Source organism: Ceratotherium simum, chromosome 38, assembly GCF_057802395.1.
Source record: "Ceratotherium simum simum isolate JZ-2026a chromosome 38, ASM5780239v1, whole genome shotgun sequence".
Classification (NCBI taxonomy): domain Eukaryota; kingdom Metazoa; phylum Chordata; class Mammalia; order Perissodactyla; family Rhinocerotidae; genus Ceratotherium; species Ceratotherium simum.
The window spans coordinates 9503915-9522089 of NC_141937.1; the positions used below are offsets into that span (position 1 = coordinate 9503915).

General features: G+C 47.0%; 1 protein-coding gene across 5 annotated transcripts in view; it reads right to left on the minus strand.

The window, feature by feature from the left end:
- SYTL3 (synaptotagmin like 3) overlaps nt 1-18175 on the minus strand; it is an 80751-nt gene that overhangs the window by 25265 nt on the left and 37311 nt on the right. For 3 of the 5 annotated variants that reach the window (XM_004440521.3, XM_087425074.1, XM_087425076.1), the window contains exons 6-10: nt 13889-13940; nt 12595-12664; nt 11023-11101; nt 8737-8861; nt 1413-1547 (exon numbers count right to left, since the gene is read on the minus strand). In XM_004440521.3, the coding sequence (XP_004440578.2) occupies nt 1413-1547; nt 8737-8861; nt 11023-11101; nt 12595-12664; nt 13889-13940 (461 nt within the window). The remainder of the gene's footprint in view (nt 1-1412; nt 1548-8736; nt 8862-11022; nt 11102-12594; nt 12665-13888; nt 13941-18175) is intronic. The other 2 variants (XM_087425077.1, XM_087425078.1) reach the window with 2 other exon arrangements.

The window sequence follows — 18175 nt, forward strand, 5'->3', positions numbered from 1 at the left end:
AGCTCCCAGAGGATGTCAATGCTCCTGGGCTCCACATTTTGAGTAGTGAAGGTGTACAGCAGTGGTTTTGATGGAGGCAGGACCACCCACGGGAGCCAGTGAAGGGATGGAGGGGAACTGCTACATTTAGTGGATTGAGTCAAGGATATTAGCTAACCTTCAACGCATGGATCTGGCTGCTTCCGCCACGACTTTTGAATGTTCCACTGCGCATTCATGTAAATGAGGGGGAAATTTATCATTTTCTGAAGTAAGCACCATTTTCCATAAAAACACAACCACCCCAAGGCACAGAGAGGATAAAGGACTTGCTCTGGGTCTTACTCCTTGCCACTAAAGGAGCTGAAATGTGAACCAAGAAGTTGGTTTCTAGAGGCTGAGTTCTTAACCACTATATTACACCACAGAATGTGTGCATTCATTTGATTCTCAAAGTAATTCAGTGAAATAAAAATAACTTCGATACTTATTTTCTTGATGAGGACTCCAAAGTTTAGAGAGTTTTTGTGATGGTTTAAGATCATTTAATTAGTTAAAGAGCTATGACTGTGATTGAGGCCTCAGGACCCCTCATCCAAGGCTCTATCTATTGTGCAATATATCACAACTTTAGGCATGAAGTATTCATTTAATGTTTTTGAATAAACAAATGCATGAACAAAAATGTCTGCCTATAAACAGGGACTACACTCAAAACATCACAAAGTCATCTTGAGAAAGAGGAGCAAAGTTGGAGGCCTTAAACTACCCAACTTCAAGACTTCCCACAAAGCTACAGTAACCAAGACAGTGTGCTTTTGGCATAAGGATGGACAAAGAGATCAGCGGAGCAGAATAGAGAACCCAGGAAAAAATCCACTTATACAGTCATTTGATTTTCAACAAAGACACTAAAGTCAATGGAAAAATGAGTGGTTTTTTTTAACAAATGGTACTGGAATAACTGTGTATCCGTAGGGGAAAAGAATGCACCTCAACCTCTACCTTACACCATTCACAAAAATTAATGAGCTGAAGCATACACCTGCCTATAAAAGTTAAACTTTTTTAAGCTTCTGGAAAGAAACATAGAATATCTTCATGACTTGTGGGTAGACAGAGAAATAAGCATGAAAGAAAAATTTGATAAATGAGACTTCATCAAAACTTCTCACCCAAAGACACCATTATTTATTATCAATTACTCTCTGTATGTATGGAAATGTTCACAACAACACGTTGTAAAAAAGAAAAACCACCATCAAAGAATAGCAAGGCTTTACCAGCTCCCAACCTAAGTAAAATATTACCTCCAAGCTCTACTGTCATGCTCCCACAAGTCAACAGTTCACTCCTACCTTTGCCTACCAATCCAATTGGACATCATGATAACAACCCCCCATCATGTGTCAAGGGTATTACACAAGACTCACATGTCTCAAGCCTCCTGAAAATAAAGTGTTGGGTGGTGGACTGGACGAGAGATCCTCTTGCTTCAAAACAGGGTTAGTAGGGCATTTGGGACTCTCTTGATTGAGAGGTTTCAGAATATCTGGTGCTCTGACCTTCTGAAAAAAGAAACACAGAATTAATATTATAGTCTGCAGCCCAAAGTTACTGTGATGACTTCAGTAAGCACAGCCTACATCTACTACCTGATGTCACTAATATGCAAACTTCCGGGGGCTAAGAGGACACACTTCCATTTGGATAAATGCATACACACACACCCGTGGGGCCCCGAGGCAGACATCATCGAGCTTTGGGGTATTTATGAACAGTGATGGGTGGGTTACTTATGGATTAGTACAAATCTTAAAGAAACTGAAGTCCACATTTTGGCCTTAATAATGATCCTGGCATTTAATCACATGAAATATAGTATTCACTCTGATAGGCAAAGTTTTAGCTCTAATGTGCTTATAAAAAAGATGAAAATCAAAATATGTCTTTAAATTTTATAAAAATATTTTGTTAATAGTTCGCACTTCTTCTATAATGTACATAGCTGTGTGTTCCAAAATGGTAGCCGTTAGCCACATATGGCTATTTAAATTCCAATTAATTAAAATCAAATAAAATTAATAAATTCAGTTCCTCAGTTGCACTAGACACATTCCAAGCGCTCAGTAGCCACACGTGGCAGTGGCTAGAAAATTTTATTGGACAGTGCTAGTACAGAGCAATAAACACTACGCACAAGCTGGGAAAACCTCTTCCTGGTGGAAAATACAAAGTTTCTGAATTGAGACTTTAGGTTTTGATGCTAGGTTGGAAGCAGAACTTGGAAATAGAAGAGTTGCACCATAGTCATAATTTTCACAAGTGAGAATATTAGAGAACAAATGAAACAAATGATTATCTCCAAAGTATTGTTTATGCTCAATCCCCAGAATGTCAACTCAGTTCTACTAGATATTTGTTAAGCAACACTGTATTCAATCCACCACTCTTAAGTCCTAAGGAAGAGGAGGGGAAGAGAGAGGGAGAGAGAAGGGAAAGGAGGAGAAGATACAAAGTCTGTTCTCCAAGGGCTCACTAGCTGGCAGGAAATAGACACACCATTAAAATGGAGCCATGAGCCAAGTCAATGGGAAAGAGGAGAGGGAGGGCTTATGTAGGAGGGGGCTTCTGGGATGATCTTCAGTGGAAGTATGACCTGAGTGGAGTGTTGAAGGCTGGCTGGGGAAAGACCCAAGGTAAGGCATCCCAAGTACAGAGTATTTTCCCAGACTTGCTAGAGACCGATGCAACCTCAGAGACTCAAGAGGCCAGGCAGGGAGCTGACATGAGATCATGTGCACACAGTGATGAGTGAGGTTGTCCAGGGAACAAGTGGCTTGGGGATGAGATAGAAGGCTGGAGGAGCCAGAGATCCAAGGGGGGGATTTCAGGAATGAAGGGTGTTCAAAAAGGAGAAAAGAGTATGAGAAAAGGCTCACCTGAAATTAAAGAAATGCCAATTTTTTAAATTGCCAAATTAGCAAATATTAGAATAAGAGGTATGAATTTTAGTGTTGGCTGGAGTGCCAGAAAAAGGGCTACTCCCCTTCTAGTGGTCGTGTAAACTGAGTCAGCCTCAGAGGAGGGCAATTTGACAGCATGAATTAAAAGCCCTAAAAAGTACCTGTTAAAAATGACAATATGTATTTATTGACATGGAAAGAATTAAAACATAATGTTAGATTATCTTTAAAAAGCAAATTATGAGACTGAATGTTGTTTTTTGTAAAATGTACACATGTAGTCCAACTGGCTGTCTCCAGGGTCTGTGTTTTCTAAATTTTATTTAGCGAACAGGCATGGATTTTATTATATAGAAAAGCAATAAAAGTCATTCTTTTTAATTAAAGAAAAGAATGGAATTCTGGTCAACTGAGTCAAATGCGACAAAATGGGTGAAGAGGATGACGATTGCAAATCAGCCACCTGGCTCATCCATCGGGGGGGTTCCTGGGGGCTTCACCCGGGTAAGGGGGGGACTGCAGGCTGCAAGGAAGTTAGGAAGGAACAGGAGGGAGGGCAGAGGGGAGGAAAAGAACAGCGACGGCGAGAGCTGGTGACGTTTTCGTGAACTTTGCTCGTGATGAAGAAATGGAAGAGAAGCTTGATGGGGAACCCTTCAAAAGATGTGGCTGTTTTATGTTTTAAGGTGTGGAAGAGCGGGGCATGTTTGTAGGTTGAGAAGAAATGGGCAGAGAGGGGAAAAGCTGCCAGCTGATGGAGCAAGTTCCCAGAGGAGGGTGAAGAGGAAGGAGACCCACTGCCCAGAGGAGGGCACCGCCTTGGGAAGGAACGTCCCTTTCTGAGGCAGGAGGAAAGGACGGCTAAGAATCCAGAGAAACTCAGGTGGGAGGAAGATGTCAGAGGGCTCTCCTTCCGCAAGGCCTCCATCTTCTGAGCAGGTCGGGGAGAGGTCTTGGGGAATATGGAAGATTCCATTTGGAACAGCGTATAAGGAAATTGATAAGTAGTCAGACTGGGATAGAAAGAATAAAACAGAGCTAAATATTAATATAAAGCTTTGTACCGCCTAAGTCTTCGATACATAACCATTTAATTCGGTCTTCTTTAAAGGAACATAGTTTTTGAATCATAAAAAAAACTGATGACAGAAAATTCTGAAAAGGAACAAACAACTATCTTTATAATAGCAATCACGTGGCAGGTCGAATTCAAAGCCAGGAAAGACTATGCTTCTAAATACATCAGGATACTGGAAAACCTTTAATGAAGCTTAAAGCAAATACAAATATTTTGAAATTATTAGAAAAGTCGATACTCTTCTGAAGCACATGCCTATTTTGACTGACTAAGGAATCTAACTTGAAATCTTGTGTTCAGCTCTTCCCCAGTAGTTTCTGAAGGACTGGATGACTGTCAGATTCAGTGCCCTATTAAAGGGCCTCAAGATCTAAATAGCAGCTTACTGACGTCGTTGAGACAGGCTTTTATTTCCCTGTGATTTTTAATGTATTTCAATAACTATCTAGTTTGGGCCAGATTATAGAGAAAAATGAATGCCCTGAATGAAGTCTACTCTGCAGAGAGTTATTAAGTTTAATATTATATAAGTTTAATAATATTTGATCAAATCATGGACTCTCTCGATCCACGCAACATGTGGGTTTGAGATTTTTCTGATCTTAGACAAGAGAAGGAAAGGCCATCGTTGCCGCCTCTGACACTGCATCTGAGGGTTGCCTTTTAACATAAACACTCACTTGGGTATCAGAAAAATACCCAGGCTGGGCTTGGCCAGTAATACATGCTCTGAGCCATGTTAGAGCCCACCTGAAGAGTAGACCACCTCTCCTGGGACCACGGGAAGGATCAACTGCCCTGGTATCCGAGGATCAAGTGTTTTAACAGTTGAAACCCAGTGCTGCTGCCTCTCTCTTCTCTTGCTGCTCAGACTTTGAGGTGTGGCCAGCAGGTGGGGAAAGAGAAGATGGGCAGGGAGCACCAGGCCCGGAGGTGGCTTGTTTCTTTAGATTTCAGGTCTACATGGGAAAACTCGACATAATACAAAAGGGTATACGATAAAGTCTTCTTCTCCACCTCTGTCCTCGGTCCCTCTCCTCAGACATAGCCCCTCCTAATAGCTTTTGTTTTTTTGAAAGATTTTTTTTTTTAATCTTTCTTTTTTTTTTTTTTTTTTGTGAGGAAGATCAGCCCTGAGCTAACATCTGCCAATCCTCCTCTTTTTGCTGAGGAAGACTGGCCTTGGGCTAACATCCATGCCCATCTTCCTCTATTTTATATGGGACGCCGCCACAGCATGGCTTGACAAGCGGTGCGTCAGTGCACGCCTGGGATCCAGTGCGCGCCCGGGATCCGAACTGGCAAACCCCGGGCCGCCGCAGCGGAGGGCGCGCACTTAACCACTTGCGCCACCGGGCTCGCCACCCCCTCCTAACAACTTTTTATGCTTCCTTCCTGGTTAACAGGTGCATGTCTTTATGGCCAATATGGATCAAGGACACACTAATAAGATGTACAACAAAATCCCACTGGAGTGTACATGAAATCTCAAAGGAGAAGAAGAATTCACTTCTTGAAGAATCCTGGCTCAGATGCTTAAGTGACAGTCTTTGCAGAAGCATTTTCAGAATATGTAACTCCAACTTAATGGAGGAGTGACATGGAAGCAATCCTGAACTGTCTTCTCAGTTAACATCCTGGAGTCACCATATGGCTTTAAGAAACTTATCTACTATTCTGTGCCTCAGTGTAGCCACCCGCAAAGTGGGCACCGACATCCCCTACTTCCAAGGGGCACCATGTTGTGTGCTTAATATTGGCAAATGCTCTAAGTGTTCCAATGAAAATGCGAGTGTGATTTTTGTGAGCTCACCAGCTAAGGCAGGTGTAACTGCAGTCTGCAAATGTCCTGTTTAAAGATGTACTGTTTATATTTCAACCCATAATTATTCAGCATTTATAGATCATCCCATGATTGCTGAGTACTTTATAAACATTTGTCCTTAAGACAGCCACGTCCTCAAGTAAGGTGGGGAGAGAGGAGAAAGAATGCCTGCAAAAAGTTGTAAGCATGTCCTGACAAGAGCGTGGCAGTGAAGTGGACGCACAGGTGATAGAGTGTCTACACGATGGGGACGCTCTAGCCGTGGCCTCCCCTGCTCCTCCTCACTTCTACCCTGGAGCTCCCTTGTCCCATCAGACAACCTTGCGATCGTCCGGCAGGCTCGTTGCATGTGCGCATGCAGCAGGGCCAGGTAAGTGCCATGGATGCCGCGTTATGTCAGCTTCTGAATGCCAAAAGCTAAGCCTGCGGGTATTTGGGATGCTCCAGCACAGGGCACATGACATCAGAAGTGGGAAATGTGCCAGTCTCTAACTTTGCTGGCACATCTCCTAGTATCATTACAGGTGTGGTCTCTGGAGCAGGTTCTACCTACCTGGCCCTGCCACTTCTGACCACATTACCCCCTCGGTCATCTCTTTGCTGCAGTGTCATCTTTAATGGAGACAGTAATAGTATAGACCTCACAGGGCTGTTCTGAGGATGAAAAAGTTACATGCCTCTAAGCGCTTTACACCAAGAACAGTGCCTGGCACGCTGTTAACGCTTAGCCAGTGTTAGCATCAGAGTGGCTTCATCCCACCCGTGTGAGGAAGAGAATTATTTGAGCTTCCAGAACCCCTGTCCTGAACCCTCTTTCTTCAGTGGCCCCCATTTTTCCTCTTTATGTGGGGCATAAAATGAAGAGATTAAAAGTTTAGAATTTACAGGGCCGGCCCCATGGCGTAGTAGGTATAGTTGGCGTGCTCTGCTTCAGCAGCCTGGGTTCGCAGGTTTGGATCCCGGGCGCAGACTTACACCACTCATCAGCCATGCTGTAGCAGCGACCCACATACAAAATAGAGGAAGACTGGCACAGATGTTAGCTCAGGGCTAATATTCCTCAAGCAAAAAGAGAGGAAGATTAGCAACAGATGTTAGCTCAGAGCGAACCTTCCTCACCAAAAAAAAAAAAAATGTTTAGAATTTAGAATCACAGAAACCTGGTTTCTGCCCCTGGCTCCACCTTTTATGAGCCATGTGATATTAGACAAATCAGGTAACCTCTCACTAGAACACAGGTTCTAGATCTTTACTATGGGGATAACAATATCTTTCTCAGGATTTTTGTAAGAATTAAATGTGATAAAGTACATAACAAACTGTGCCATCATGCCCAGAGCATATTGTTTCCTAAATGCACGCTAACCCTCTCCTCCATCTGTCGACTCAGGGATGGCGGTTGGGATGGGGTTTACGTGGACCCTGGGGAGCCGACGGGAACTAACGCTTGCTTGCACTTTAGAGTTTCAAAGACCTTGCAAATACAGTTCACGTTCTCTAGACACCTTGCTCCTCAAGTGAGGTCTGAGGGTCAGCAACATGAGCATCACCTGCTCACCCACGAGCTCCTTAGAAACACATCTGAGATTCTGCATCTCATGCTTGCCCCAGATAGACTGGTTCAGAATCGGCATTTCACCAGCACCCCGAGGGGACTCATGCACATGTTAAAGTGGAGAATCGCTGCTCCAGAGCTCAGCCTCCAAGCCAGACTGCCCACCACTTTCTGGTTATGTAACCCAGGGCATGTGACTTAATCTCTCTTAGCCTCAGTTTCCCTAAATGTAAAATAGGGCCAAATGCAATACCTACTTCATGGGATGGTGTGAGGATAAAATGAAATAGCCCAGGTAAAGCTTTTAGTACAAAGTCGGGTACACAAAAAGAAATGTTGGCAATTTAGATACCATATTTAGATAACTTAAATAGCAATTTAGATACTGTATTATCTCAAGGGATCTTTACAAGCAGCCTGCGCTCTGGACAGAACAGGTATTATTATCTTCATTTCACGGGGGCATAGTGATGCTCAGTGCGTTCACGTGATGTGCCCAGAGTGGCAGGTAGCGGATGGAGGCAGGATTGGAAGTCCCAGCAGGGGAGTGAGGCTAAAGCATAGTCTGTTTGGGGACATCTTGAATAGAGCCCACGGTTGCAGACAAGGGGCGCCTGTCCTGTCCAGCGAACCAGAGCAGTCACATCAACCCTGTAAACAGCCCGTGGTGGCACATGCCATAGCCAGGTCACCTCAGCTGAACTTGAACCCAGGTTTTCTGATCCTGAAGCCGGCTTTCTCTATACCCCAGTGTATCTGCTTCAGGCTTGCTTAATTCTGCTGGAGAGCCAGAGGAATTATTTCCCTAAAAGCTTCAGTTAGGTGAGATCTCTCTCGTGGCTTAGATACCTGGAGAGGGTCTCCCTCGTGACTGCCCACGATCATGCTGCATTTCTGTCTCAGCAGTTCCCCTCAGAGACCAGGACAGGTTTTAAGCAGTGGTCGTTGGAAGTTAGAAGTTGGAGATAGGGAGTAGGAAGGCCTCTCGACTCTCAGCGAGGGTATTCGAAGACCCCAGGAATAACCTGGCGTGTCTGGACCCTGCAGGCGAGCCTTTGCCTTTGCTGTGGCCTTGAAGCTGCAGCGAACTCCTGTGGACACGTGGAAGTCCCACAGCCTAGGAATTAGGCTGAAGCCTTTCCCTGTTCTGAACCGTTTTCCAAATCGACCTTGAATTTTGACCTTCATTTGGCCAGGCCTCCCCATATAAAGGGGTTATAATTATGCTTTCAGACTGCTTAATGTTTTGCTATAAAGTAAAAGGAAAAATAAATCTATAGAGAAAATGGGCTGGAAGGCAATCTTGTGGCGGCCTGGTGGCCTCGGGGAATACCCTGGTGGTGACGTTGATGGCAGTGTCAGACTGGCTCCTTCTCTCCGACTGGCCCGTGCACTGCCTGGGACCCGTGGCTAGCAGTTGCTTGTCAGAAGTCATGTCATTCTGGGACTTCGAGAGCTCTAGAAAACAAATACAAGGGATGACAGGTGGAAGCACACAGCTTTGTGACACTTGGGGGAGCCCTGCTCCAGGATTCCTGCGACCACACGAGCAGGAGCCCCAAGGTCCCACAAGGACAAGACCACACAGGGCAGAGCAGCCAACGCCGAACTCTAGGGCCTGAGGGAGCAGGGACACGGCAGGAGACTGTGTCCACACCACCGGCTGGACACAGGGCACACTGCGCTGTGCACGGGGCAGGAGAGCTGGATTCCTAAAAGGCACCTGCGTGGCCACCAACAGGGCAGGAGACCTCACCCAGGTCACTCTGCATTCCAGGCCACATGTCACGAGTGCACAGTTGTCCAAACAAAGAAGGCAGCCTAACAAACCAGCCAGCTCTTCTGGGTTCCTTACGAAGATTTTATAACTAAACACCATTTCTTGAGGTGAAAGCAAGAGTTGGGATATCCTTGTAACTATCTTAGTTAGCAAACCCTGAAAAGCTGACTTTAAATTTTTTCGTTTTTGCCGTATAACTGTGGTCTAGAATAAAGACAAAGAAGGTGAGAAGGAAGCCACCCACACACAGAAATGAGAGAACCAGCTCAAAGACGATTTTGTCCTCCAAAAACGCCTGCCTTTTCCCAGGAGATCCTTGTCTGTCTCAAGTGTGGACCTCAACACTATCTTTAGATCAGAGCTGTCCAGTAGAGACATGGGAGGACGCAGCTTAGGGGTTTCAGTCGACCTTGGTGGCTGAGAAGGCATGCCGCTTTGCTCTTGAAGTCCCCTCCAGGGTCGGCTCTGGCTGTCCACCTGGGTCTGGGGCTCTATCATGACATCACGATCATAGCACTCGGGTATTAAATTGGCAAGTCTCAAACGTGTGAGCATATGTACAGGGAGGCTATGGGCTGTAAATATGCCCAAGTGTACCAGGTGGGCATGTAAGCAGGTGAGTGTGAGGTGGGACAAGACGAAACGTGCGTCCTGCCTCTCTGGGAGCCTGGCTGAGGGATTATAAGGTCAGAGTTAACTCCGAGGCGTGATTCCAGGGTGGCAGTGGTGGGAGGGAATTCACATAAGCCACATGAATCTGGATGGAGGCTGTGCATCTAGAAAGAGACGCAGAGAAGCTCCCACAAGAAGCATCAGTGGGAAAGAGCCAGCCACTCAGAGCGCAGGTAGCGCCACAGTCGGAAACTGTGTCCAAGGCTGATGCGCACACAGGGTGGAACGATGTTGTCCGAGAGCCCGGGGGAGTGACGGGGGTGGTTTTAAACCTCCAAGCTCTATTAGCAAAGAGGCCATGAAATTCGGCTGCTCCCCGCTTCTGAAGCAGAAGGGGGCAGACTGTGGCATGAGACAGTCACTTCTCTGCCTATCTGAAAAGCAGCACTTTGATTTCAACTGTCATTATGGGACAGCTTAGATGGGGCTCGTGGGGAATACAGAGGACTAATTAAAATCAAACACTAAGATTATCTCAGAGCCAAGGCACAGCATGGAGACCATCCACCTGCAACTGCAGAACGAGGGATGATGGATGGGGTGATGAATGAAACAAACACAGTGGAGGGGAATGGATGCCTACGACCCCCATCACACTGAGGACCAGACCCACTCTGGGCACCTTAGGAGGCCTGACACAGGGGCTATTCTCTAGGACTTGCATTTTAACATAAACAGGAAAAAATATCTGAGTAGAAAGACCTTTGAAATAGACAAGATTCTAAGCAGTGGTAGTTCCGGGTTCCTTGCATCTGCAGATTGCATGATTACTGCTAATCGAAGAAAATAAATTCACCCAGGAGAAAAGGAGAATGGACAAGGAATTCCGTCCAAACGACGGATATTGGGCCCCGCCTGGCCTGAAAGGTTTTGGTTTTCCATTTACTGGAATCGGATCACTCTGTTTTCTTTTCTTGGTTGCTCCTTGGGAGAGGCTCCAATGGGTGCCAGTGCTAGCTCAAGGTTGGCATCAAGCTCCTCTCCCCATGGCACTGAGCTACGGCAGGTCAGGGCACCTCCTTTTTCCCCAGGGAGCCAGAGCCCTGCTCTGCGGGTAGACGGGAGAAGGGCGGGGGCTGCGGCTTTCCCCAGGAGCCGGAGACAGAGGTCGCCAGCCAGGCCTTGGCCAAGTGGTGGGGAAGAACACATGGAGAAACATCCACTTACTTTTCATGTGGGTGGCAACAGACAGAAACAAATTTTCCATGGACTTATTAAATCCTTTAAACTGACCAAGTTCTTGTAACTAAAACAGAGACAGAAGGAAAGAGAATGAGCGTTATGTTCGATGACTCATGTTTGCCCCAGCAGCCTCCAGGCTGCCAACCCCCCACACTGGCCAGTGTGTGCCCGCATGCGGGGATGCGTGTGTCTGGGCGGGGGCTCTGGGGTGCCAGCGGGTGTGTGTGCATGCATATCTGCAGTGGAGAGGGCACCGTACTCTCACCAGTCCTCTGAGTTTTGACACCGCATTAAAGGAAGGGGCACCATCAAGGGGATGTTGACAAGATAACAAGGTCTTAGAAATAATGACCCTCATTTCCTGGCTCAAAGATGGCACCCAAGTAAATTCCTGCTTCTCTAATCACCTTTCTCTTATGACTCCACCCCAACTCCACATAGAGGGGATGCCAACACAGGGAGGATGCTGGTGACACAGGAGCTGATGGTGTGACCAGGCACAGGTGACCAGTCTGGAGCCAAGAGATAGTTCCACCTCCCAAAGCAGAAGAGAGAAGAAAAACGAAGAGAGCAACAGAAATGAGATCACTTCCCTCTGCAAGTCTCATCCATCCATCCATCTATCTATCCGTTCATCCATCCATCTATCCATCCGCCCATCCATCCATCCATCCATCCAGTAAATATGTCTTGAGCACATCGGTGCTCAAACAACTTTGGAGAACTTAAAATCTCAAGGGGAAAGTAGAGTAGGACTTTGAAAGTCACTCCTGGGGCTCACTTTGAAATTGGAAAAAGAATGTATATATTTCCTCCCTCTCACCAGCAGATGCGTAGAGCTTCCTTCATACAGATATGGTTACTCTCCTTCATTCATAGAATAATAATAATGAAAATAATCAAGACCGTAAGTTTTCACGGCACTTCACAGTTTTCAAGTACCAGCATAGACATTGTTTCATTAATTTCTCACACCAGCCAAGAGAGGCAAACCAGACAAGTAAACTTATTTCCACCCCTCAGGTGGAAACCCAGGTGACTCCCCCAAGATCACACGGCTAATTTCTTCAGACAGAAATGGCCTTGGTCTACTTTACATGAGTGCCTACAAACACTCAGAGATACACACATTTCCACAGGCACTCCCACTCTCACACACCTGTGAATCAACCTGCCCCCAGACACACTGCAGCCTATGCAGACCCCCGCATTCAAGGGCACAGAGCACAGTCAGGAAAGAGAGCCAATGAAACGACAGGAGTAAAGAGATGAGGATGTGGGCACAGGCGAGGACGTGGGGTGCAGAAGGTGAGTCGGTTGACAGTACAGATGGTCCTATGGCCCCCAAAGCATGGTGGAAGCACAGACAGTGGGCAGGGCCCAGCACTTCCCAAGCCGCAACGGGGCCTTCATTTCCTGCCTCGCTTCATGACCCACTCCAGCCACAGTCGGACCCCTTTGCCAGGAGGTTCTTGGGCCAACCTCTCGGGCCCCTTCTTCCTCTCTCTTTCTCCCACTCCCCCTTCCCTAGGGAAGCACACAGAACAGACACATTACCCTGCCAGGGCTGCCGCTGCACTGGCTTTCGCTGAGAGGAGGTGGGGTAGGAGGAACCACGGAAATTTTGCTGTGAGGAAGAATACAAGAATAAGAAGCAGGTTATGAACTGTGCAAGTGTTAGTCTTACAAATACACAAGATTCGTCATCACCCTATAATTCAAGCTCTCTGCCCTTTTTTTTTTTGACTTCCTCACTTTTTAGCAGAGGGTCCAGCAGCCCTGTTCAGATCTGCTCCTCCGCACGGGGCGTTATTTCCTGGTATCTGAATGTGGGAAATGAGCGTCACACAGTCTAATGTCTGTGCATCTCACTCCATCCATGTGTCCTAAAATAGCTGGGGTGCTGGGGCCCCAGACTTCACGCATGTGTTCTACACGGACTTGCGTGTTCTCTCGGTGGAAACCACACTAGCAGAAGTGCCACAAATGTTGTGGATATAAAAATCGACCATGAGAGGAATTCAAAGTTTGTGCTAAAAGAAGTGGGAAAAAATGAGGGAGTAAAAAATGAAAAAGCCCTGAGACTGGAAAAAATCTCATCATGGGCCAAAAAAATAGCTGCTGGTGGGGGGCTTTTGGTAAAACTTGAATAAATTCAGTATAATCAGGTGTGTGAATTATTGCCAGCTTCAAGACTGCTGGGTGTTTAGAATTTTGTGTAAAGTGAACATCTTTCAGGCTCTTATTCAATTCCACCAATGTTTAATCCACAAATGTCTCTAAGGTGTCAAGCACTGGGCAAGACGTTGGAGAGATGAATGATTCATAAAAGCAAATGTGTGGTTTAGAATTTCCTTTAACGTGCCCTCAAAAAGAATATTTAGTTTCCTGACAATATTTCAGGAGAATTTTAGAAACAAAACAGGGGCCAGCCTGGCGGCATCATGGTTAAGTTTGCACACTCCACTTCAGTGGCCCAGGGTTCACGGGTTTGGATCCCGGGCATGGACCTACACATCGCTCATCAAGCCATGCTGTAGCAGCGTCCCACATACAAAATAGAGGAAGATTGGCACAGACGCTAGCTCAGGGACAGTCTTCCTCACCAAAAAAAAGAAACAAAACAAAACGTTTAGTGAGAAAATATTATGCCAGCTCCTAGGAGGCTTTTCATAAGAATCTGGAAACATCTCTGTTTCAATCTTTTCCAGGCACTTTATCATTAAAAAAAAAAAATGACATTCCAAAGCAGCAATGTCTGAAAGTCAGAGATCTATAAGCTCTTTTCAGCATGTCCTTTGTGCTCCAGTGCCCGAGAGCCCAGGACGATCCGTCCTTTCACAATGCTCACCTCAGTTTCTGATAAGATTGCAAGAGCTTTGCTCCAGCTGTCTCGCGTTTGCCTGGAAGAGATATCAATAAAGGTCACTTATTAGCAAGAATATAACTTAGATGATGCGAATACAGGAAGTAATAGATTATTATTTTTCTAATTTCTTGCGATTTAAAAATAAGAGACCATTTTGGGGTGCTAGAAATGCTCTTAAGTTAGACTGTGGTGACGGTTGCACAAGTCTGTAAATTTACTCAAAATCATCAAATTGTACAATTAAAATAGGTGAATTTTATGTTCTATAAATTATATTCCAGTGAAGCTATTGTTAAATACACACACACACAGTAAGAGACCATAATTGCTGGAAATGACTATTTTTATTAAAAGTCGATGTTGGATTAGATTTTTAAAATCTAGATAATTTGAAAAATAGTTCAAGTTTTTAAGCTTCCATTTGTCCTTTGGAAATATTTCATAATTAGATGACTATATTCTGTTAAATGTTCCTTGTTATGGAGATTAAAGTAATCTTTAAAAAAATGTAATCTACTTATTTCTCGTTGTAGAAGCTAATAATTTCCTAAATAAGACTGCATCTGAGATAGTACTCTTTTTGTTTCAAGGAAAGGGGATTTTATGATGCATTAAGATCCCAAAATAGAACTCAACTTGTCCATAGTTCTGTGAACACAATGTTTCCTGGCCCAGTGCACAGGGAGAGGTCAGCCTGCCCAGCCCAGAGGCTGGAAGGCCACTCTCCTGCTCAGGGGGGTTCCCCAGAGGGCCCCACGCTGTCCATCACGCAGGGAGAACCACAGACCTGCCATCCTAGGAGGCCCATCTAGTTCCTGTCTTGTGTGTTCATGCCAAAGACAGACCTGTGTATTTGCATCATCTCCGTAAAACCCAAGGAAGGCAGAGAGAGTAAGAAAATCGGGATGGGCAGGGAGGCCTTTGGGAGGAGGGTGAATGACTCTGATTATCAAGCCCCAAACCTTAAAGCCGAAAGCAGCTAACCCTTCTGTGACCCCGAGCTGTGCAGCCCCAGCGCAGTTCCTTACCCGGGGCTGGCCTCAGGGAGCCAGAGCCCTGACATCACATCTCCAATTCTGAGTCTACCTGCCGTGTGCATTTTTCTGGGGTTCCTGATGGTGTTTACCGGATTATAAAAGGAGTCAGGGAGCCCTCCCCCTCCCTCATTAAGAAAGATTTCTCTAAGACAGAACAGAAAGGCCTCCCGCAAAGACTGGTAGAACCAGCCGGTGATGGTGAAATCCCACATCTGCACGAACCACCGGAAAGAAGCGGGGGCTAGGCCCGCGGCAAAAAGAGCACCACCCCACTGCACCACGGTCCTCGGGAAAGCAGAGGAAAACAAGGGAAAGAGAAAGAAAAAATAGCCACACTGTTTATCCAGCCCGTCCTGGGCGGAAACGCAGAGCCCAAGGGACCGTGCATTCCGAGCCCTCTGGTGGGTTGGGCTGTTTCACAGGGACCGTGGCCGCTCCACCCCCTCCCCGCTGCCCCGCCTTCTTCTGCCCCTCATCCCCTTGCCCCCCGGATCATTGCAACACTGTCCCCAAGGCACAGCCACCAGAGTTACACTCCCTCCCCCAAATGTGATGCTACCCCTCCACCGCCTGAAGCCCTCAGTGACTCCCTGTTGCCTTCGCCTCAAGTCCAAGCCCCATGCGGCATCCCTGGGCCTCCACACCCCGCCTGGGCTCACCTCTCCAGCCCCTTTCCCACGACCTGCGGGCCACGACCTTTCTGCTCCAGCGACACCCAGTAGCTTCCTATTGCTCTACTTACCCTGGGCGTTGTCTCCTTACTCCCACTTACCCCCCACCCCACCTCCTCGTGCTAAGTGCCCAGGCATTTCTACCTTACACCCCCCATCTCCATCCTAAAACCTCAGCCAGTCCCCGTCCGTCGCATTTCACTTTTCTAAATACCCCTCCTGAGGTCCCGGGACCGCCCGGCCCGCAAACGGCTCTCTGCTGCCCCCTGCTGGCTGTCGCAACACGCGGCCCGGCCGGCAGCTCTACGGGGTCAAACAACCCTTTCTGTAAAGGTCAAATAGTAAACATTTTGGCTCCATACGGTCTCTGTCCCAAGTACTCAACTCTGCCCTTGTGACAGCACCCACAGACAATGTTGAAGAGTGGGCGTGTCCGTGTTCCGATAAAACTTGATGGACACGGAAATTTGAATTTCGTATCCTTTTTATGTGTCACAAATATTATTCTTTTGACTTTTTTGACCACTTAAAAATGTAAGACCCATTCTTAGCTCATGGAACATACAAAAACACGCAGAGGGACAGGTTTGGCCCGAGGGTCCTAGGTGGCCTCATGTCCGTGCTACTCCAGGGGTGGGCAGTGACTCTCAGCAGTGGCACCAGCTGGGGGCTTGTCAGCAATGCAGAGTCCCAGGCCCAATCCCAGCCCTGCAGACTCGCCACCTGCTCACTGAAGTCTGAGAAGCCCTGCCCTGGGAGTCTGTCCAATGCCTTGTTTATTTCCATTTTCCTTTCCTTTCCTTTTCCATTTCATCAGGTGTCATCCCAATTTCATAAATGAAAACCGAGGCTCAGAGATATTGCATAACCGGCCCCAAGTCACAAAGTTCACAAATGACAAAGCTGGCTTTTGCACCACAACTTGCTCCAAAGTCGTGCACAAATAAGGTAGGCCAGGATGGGTGAAAAGAGAAAATGGGGGTAACCGATGGGTGACAGGTACGTGGGGGAGGGGGGTACCGTTCTCTCTGCTTTTGCTCATGTTTGAAAATTTTCATAATTAAAAGCAAGGAGGAAAAACAACCATGTCTACACCAAGAACTAGGTTCTTGAAAGCCCTGTAAAGATTTCTTAATTTTATAAATTTTTTTTCCTGTTTGTCGTGTGTATCTTATTCCACTTAAATCTTCCAGAAATAAGGCCTGTGCGTGTGTGTTTGAGGCACCCAGCCTTGGGCGTGAGGGCCTCAGGGAGACAGGGGCAGGCAGTGAGTGGGCTGACAGCCCCTCCATCCCCTGCATCCCCCTGCCTGGGCTCAGCTCCCCTCCCTGCTCCGAGCCCCGCCTCATCTCCCTCCTCCAGACACCCTCCAGAGCAGCTCAGCTCCCCTCCCTCCTTTGCTTGCAACTCGCTGCCTATGTGGATGCAAATGACACTCCCTCGATGCCGCCCCTGAAAAGATATGCTGGAGTCCTAACCCCCAGCACATGCGAATGTGACCTTACGTGGAGATAGAGTCTTTGCAGATCAAGTTCAGGCAAGGTCATTAGGGTGAGTCCTAATCCAATGTGACTGATGTCCTTATAAAAAGGGAAAATTTGGACACAGAGGCAAGACGATGTGAAGATGAACATGTGACAACAGAGGCAGAGACTGGAGTGAAGTGTCAACAAGCCACGGACCACCAAGAATTGCCGAGAACACCAGAAGCTGGAAGAGGCAGGGAAAGATTCTCCCCTAGAAGCGTGGCCCCTCTGACACCTTGATTTTGGACTTCCAGCCTCCAGAACTGTGAGACACACATTTCTGCTGTGTGAAGCCACCCAGTTTGCAGGATGTTGTCACAGCAGCCCAAGGAAACTACTACAGGGGTCCACTGTGGTTTAGTCCCCACCTACTGCTCCAGTGTCATCTTCTTCTTTTTTTTTCTCCTGAGGAAGATCAGCCCTGAGCTAACATCCATGCTAATCCTCCTCTTTTTTTTTTTTTTTGCTGAGGAAGACCGGCTCTGAGCTAACATCTATTGCCAATCCTCCTCCTTTTTATCCCCAAAGCCCCAGTAGATAGTTGTATGTCATAGCTGCACATCCTTCTAGTTGCTGTATGTGGGACGCGGCCTCAGCACGGCTGGAGAAGCGGTGCGTCGGTGCCCGCCCAGGATCCGAACCCGGGCCGCCAGCAGCGGAGCGCACGCACTTAACCGCTAAGCCACAGGGCCGGCCCCATCCAGTGTCATCTTCTGCCACCCCCGTCCTATTCGTAGGTCATGGTCGAGCTGAACTTCCCAGATGCCCACGCCCACTAGACTCTGCTTCTTCTGTATTCCTTGGTCACGTGCCTTCATGCCCCTTCTAGTGGTTCATTCTCGGGGATTCTGCACCCATCCTCACCAGGCTGGTGTCTGTGTGGAAGCCTGACTGCTCTGTAAAAACCTGCATACATGTCTGTCTCTCCCTCTGGACGGCGAACCTTGGAGGACACTGGCCTCATCTTACGCATCTCAGTGTCTCCAGCACCCAGCAGAGGGCTTGCCATGCAGAGGTGGTGGTTATCAATACAAC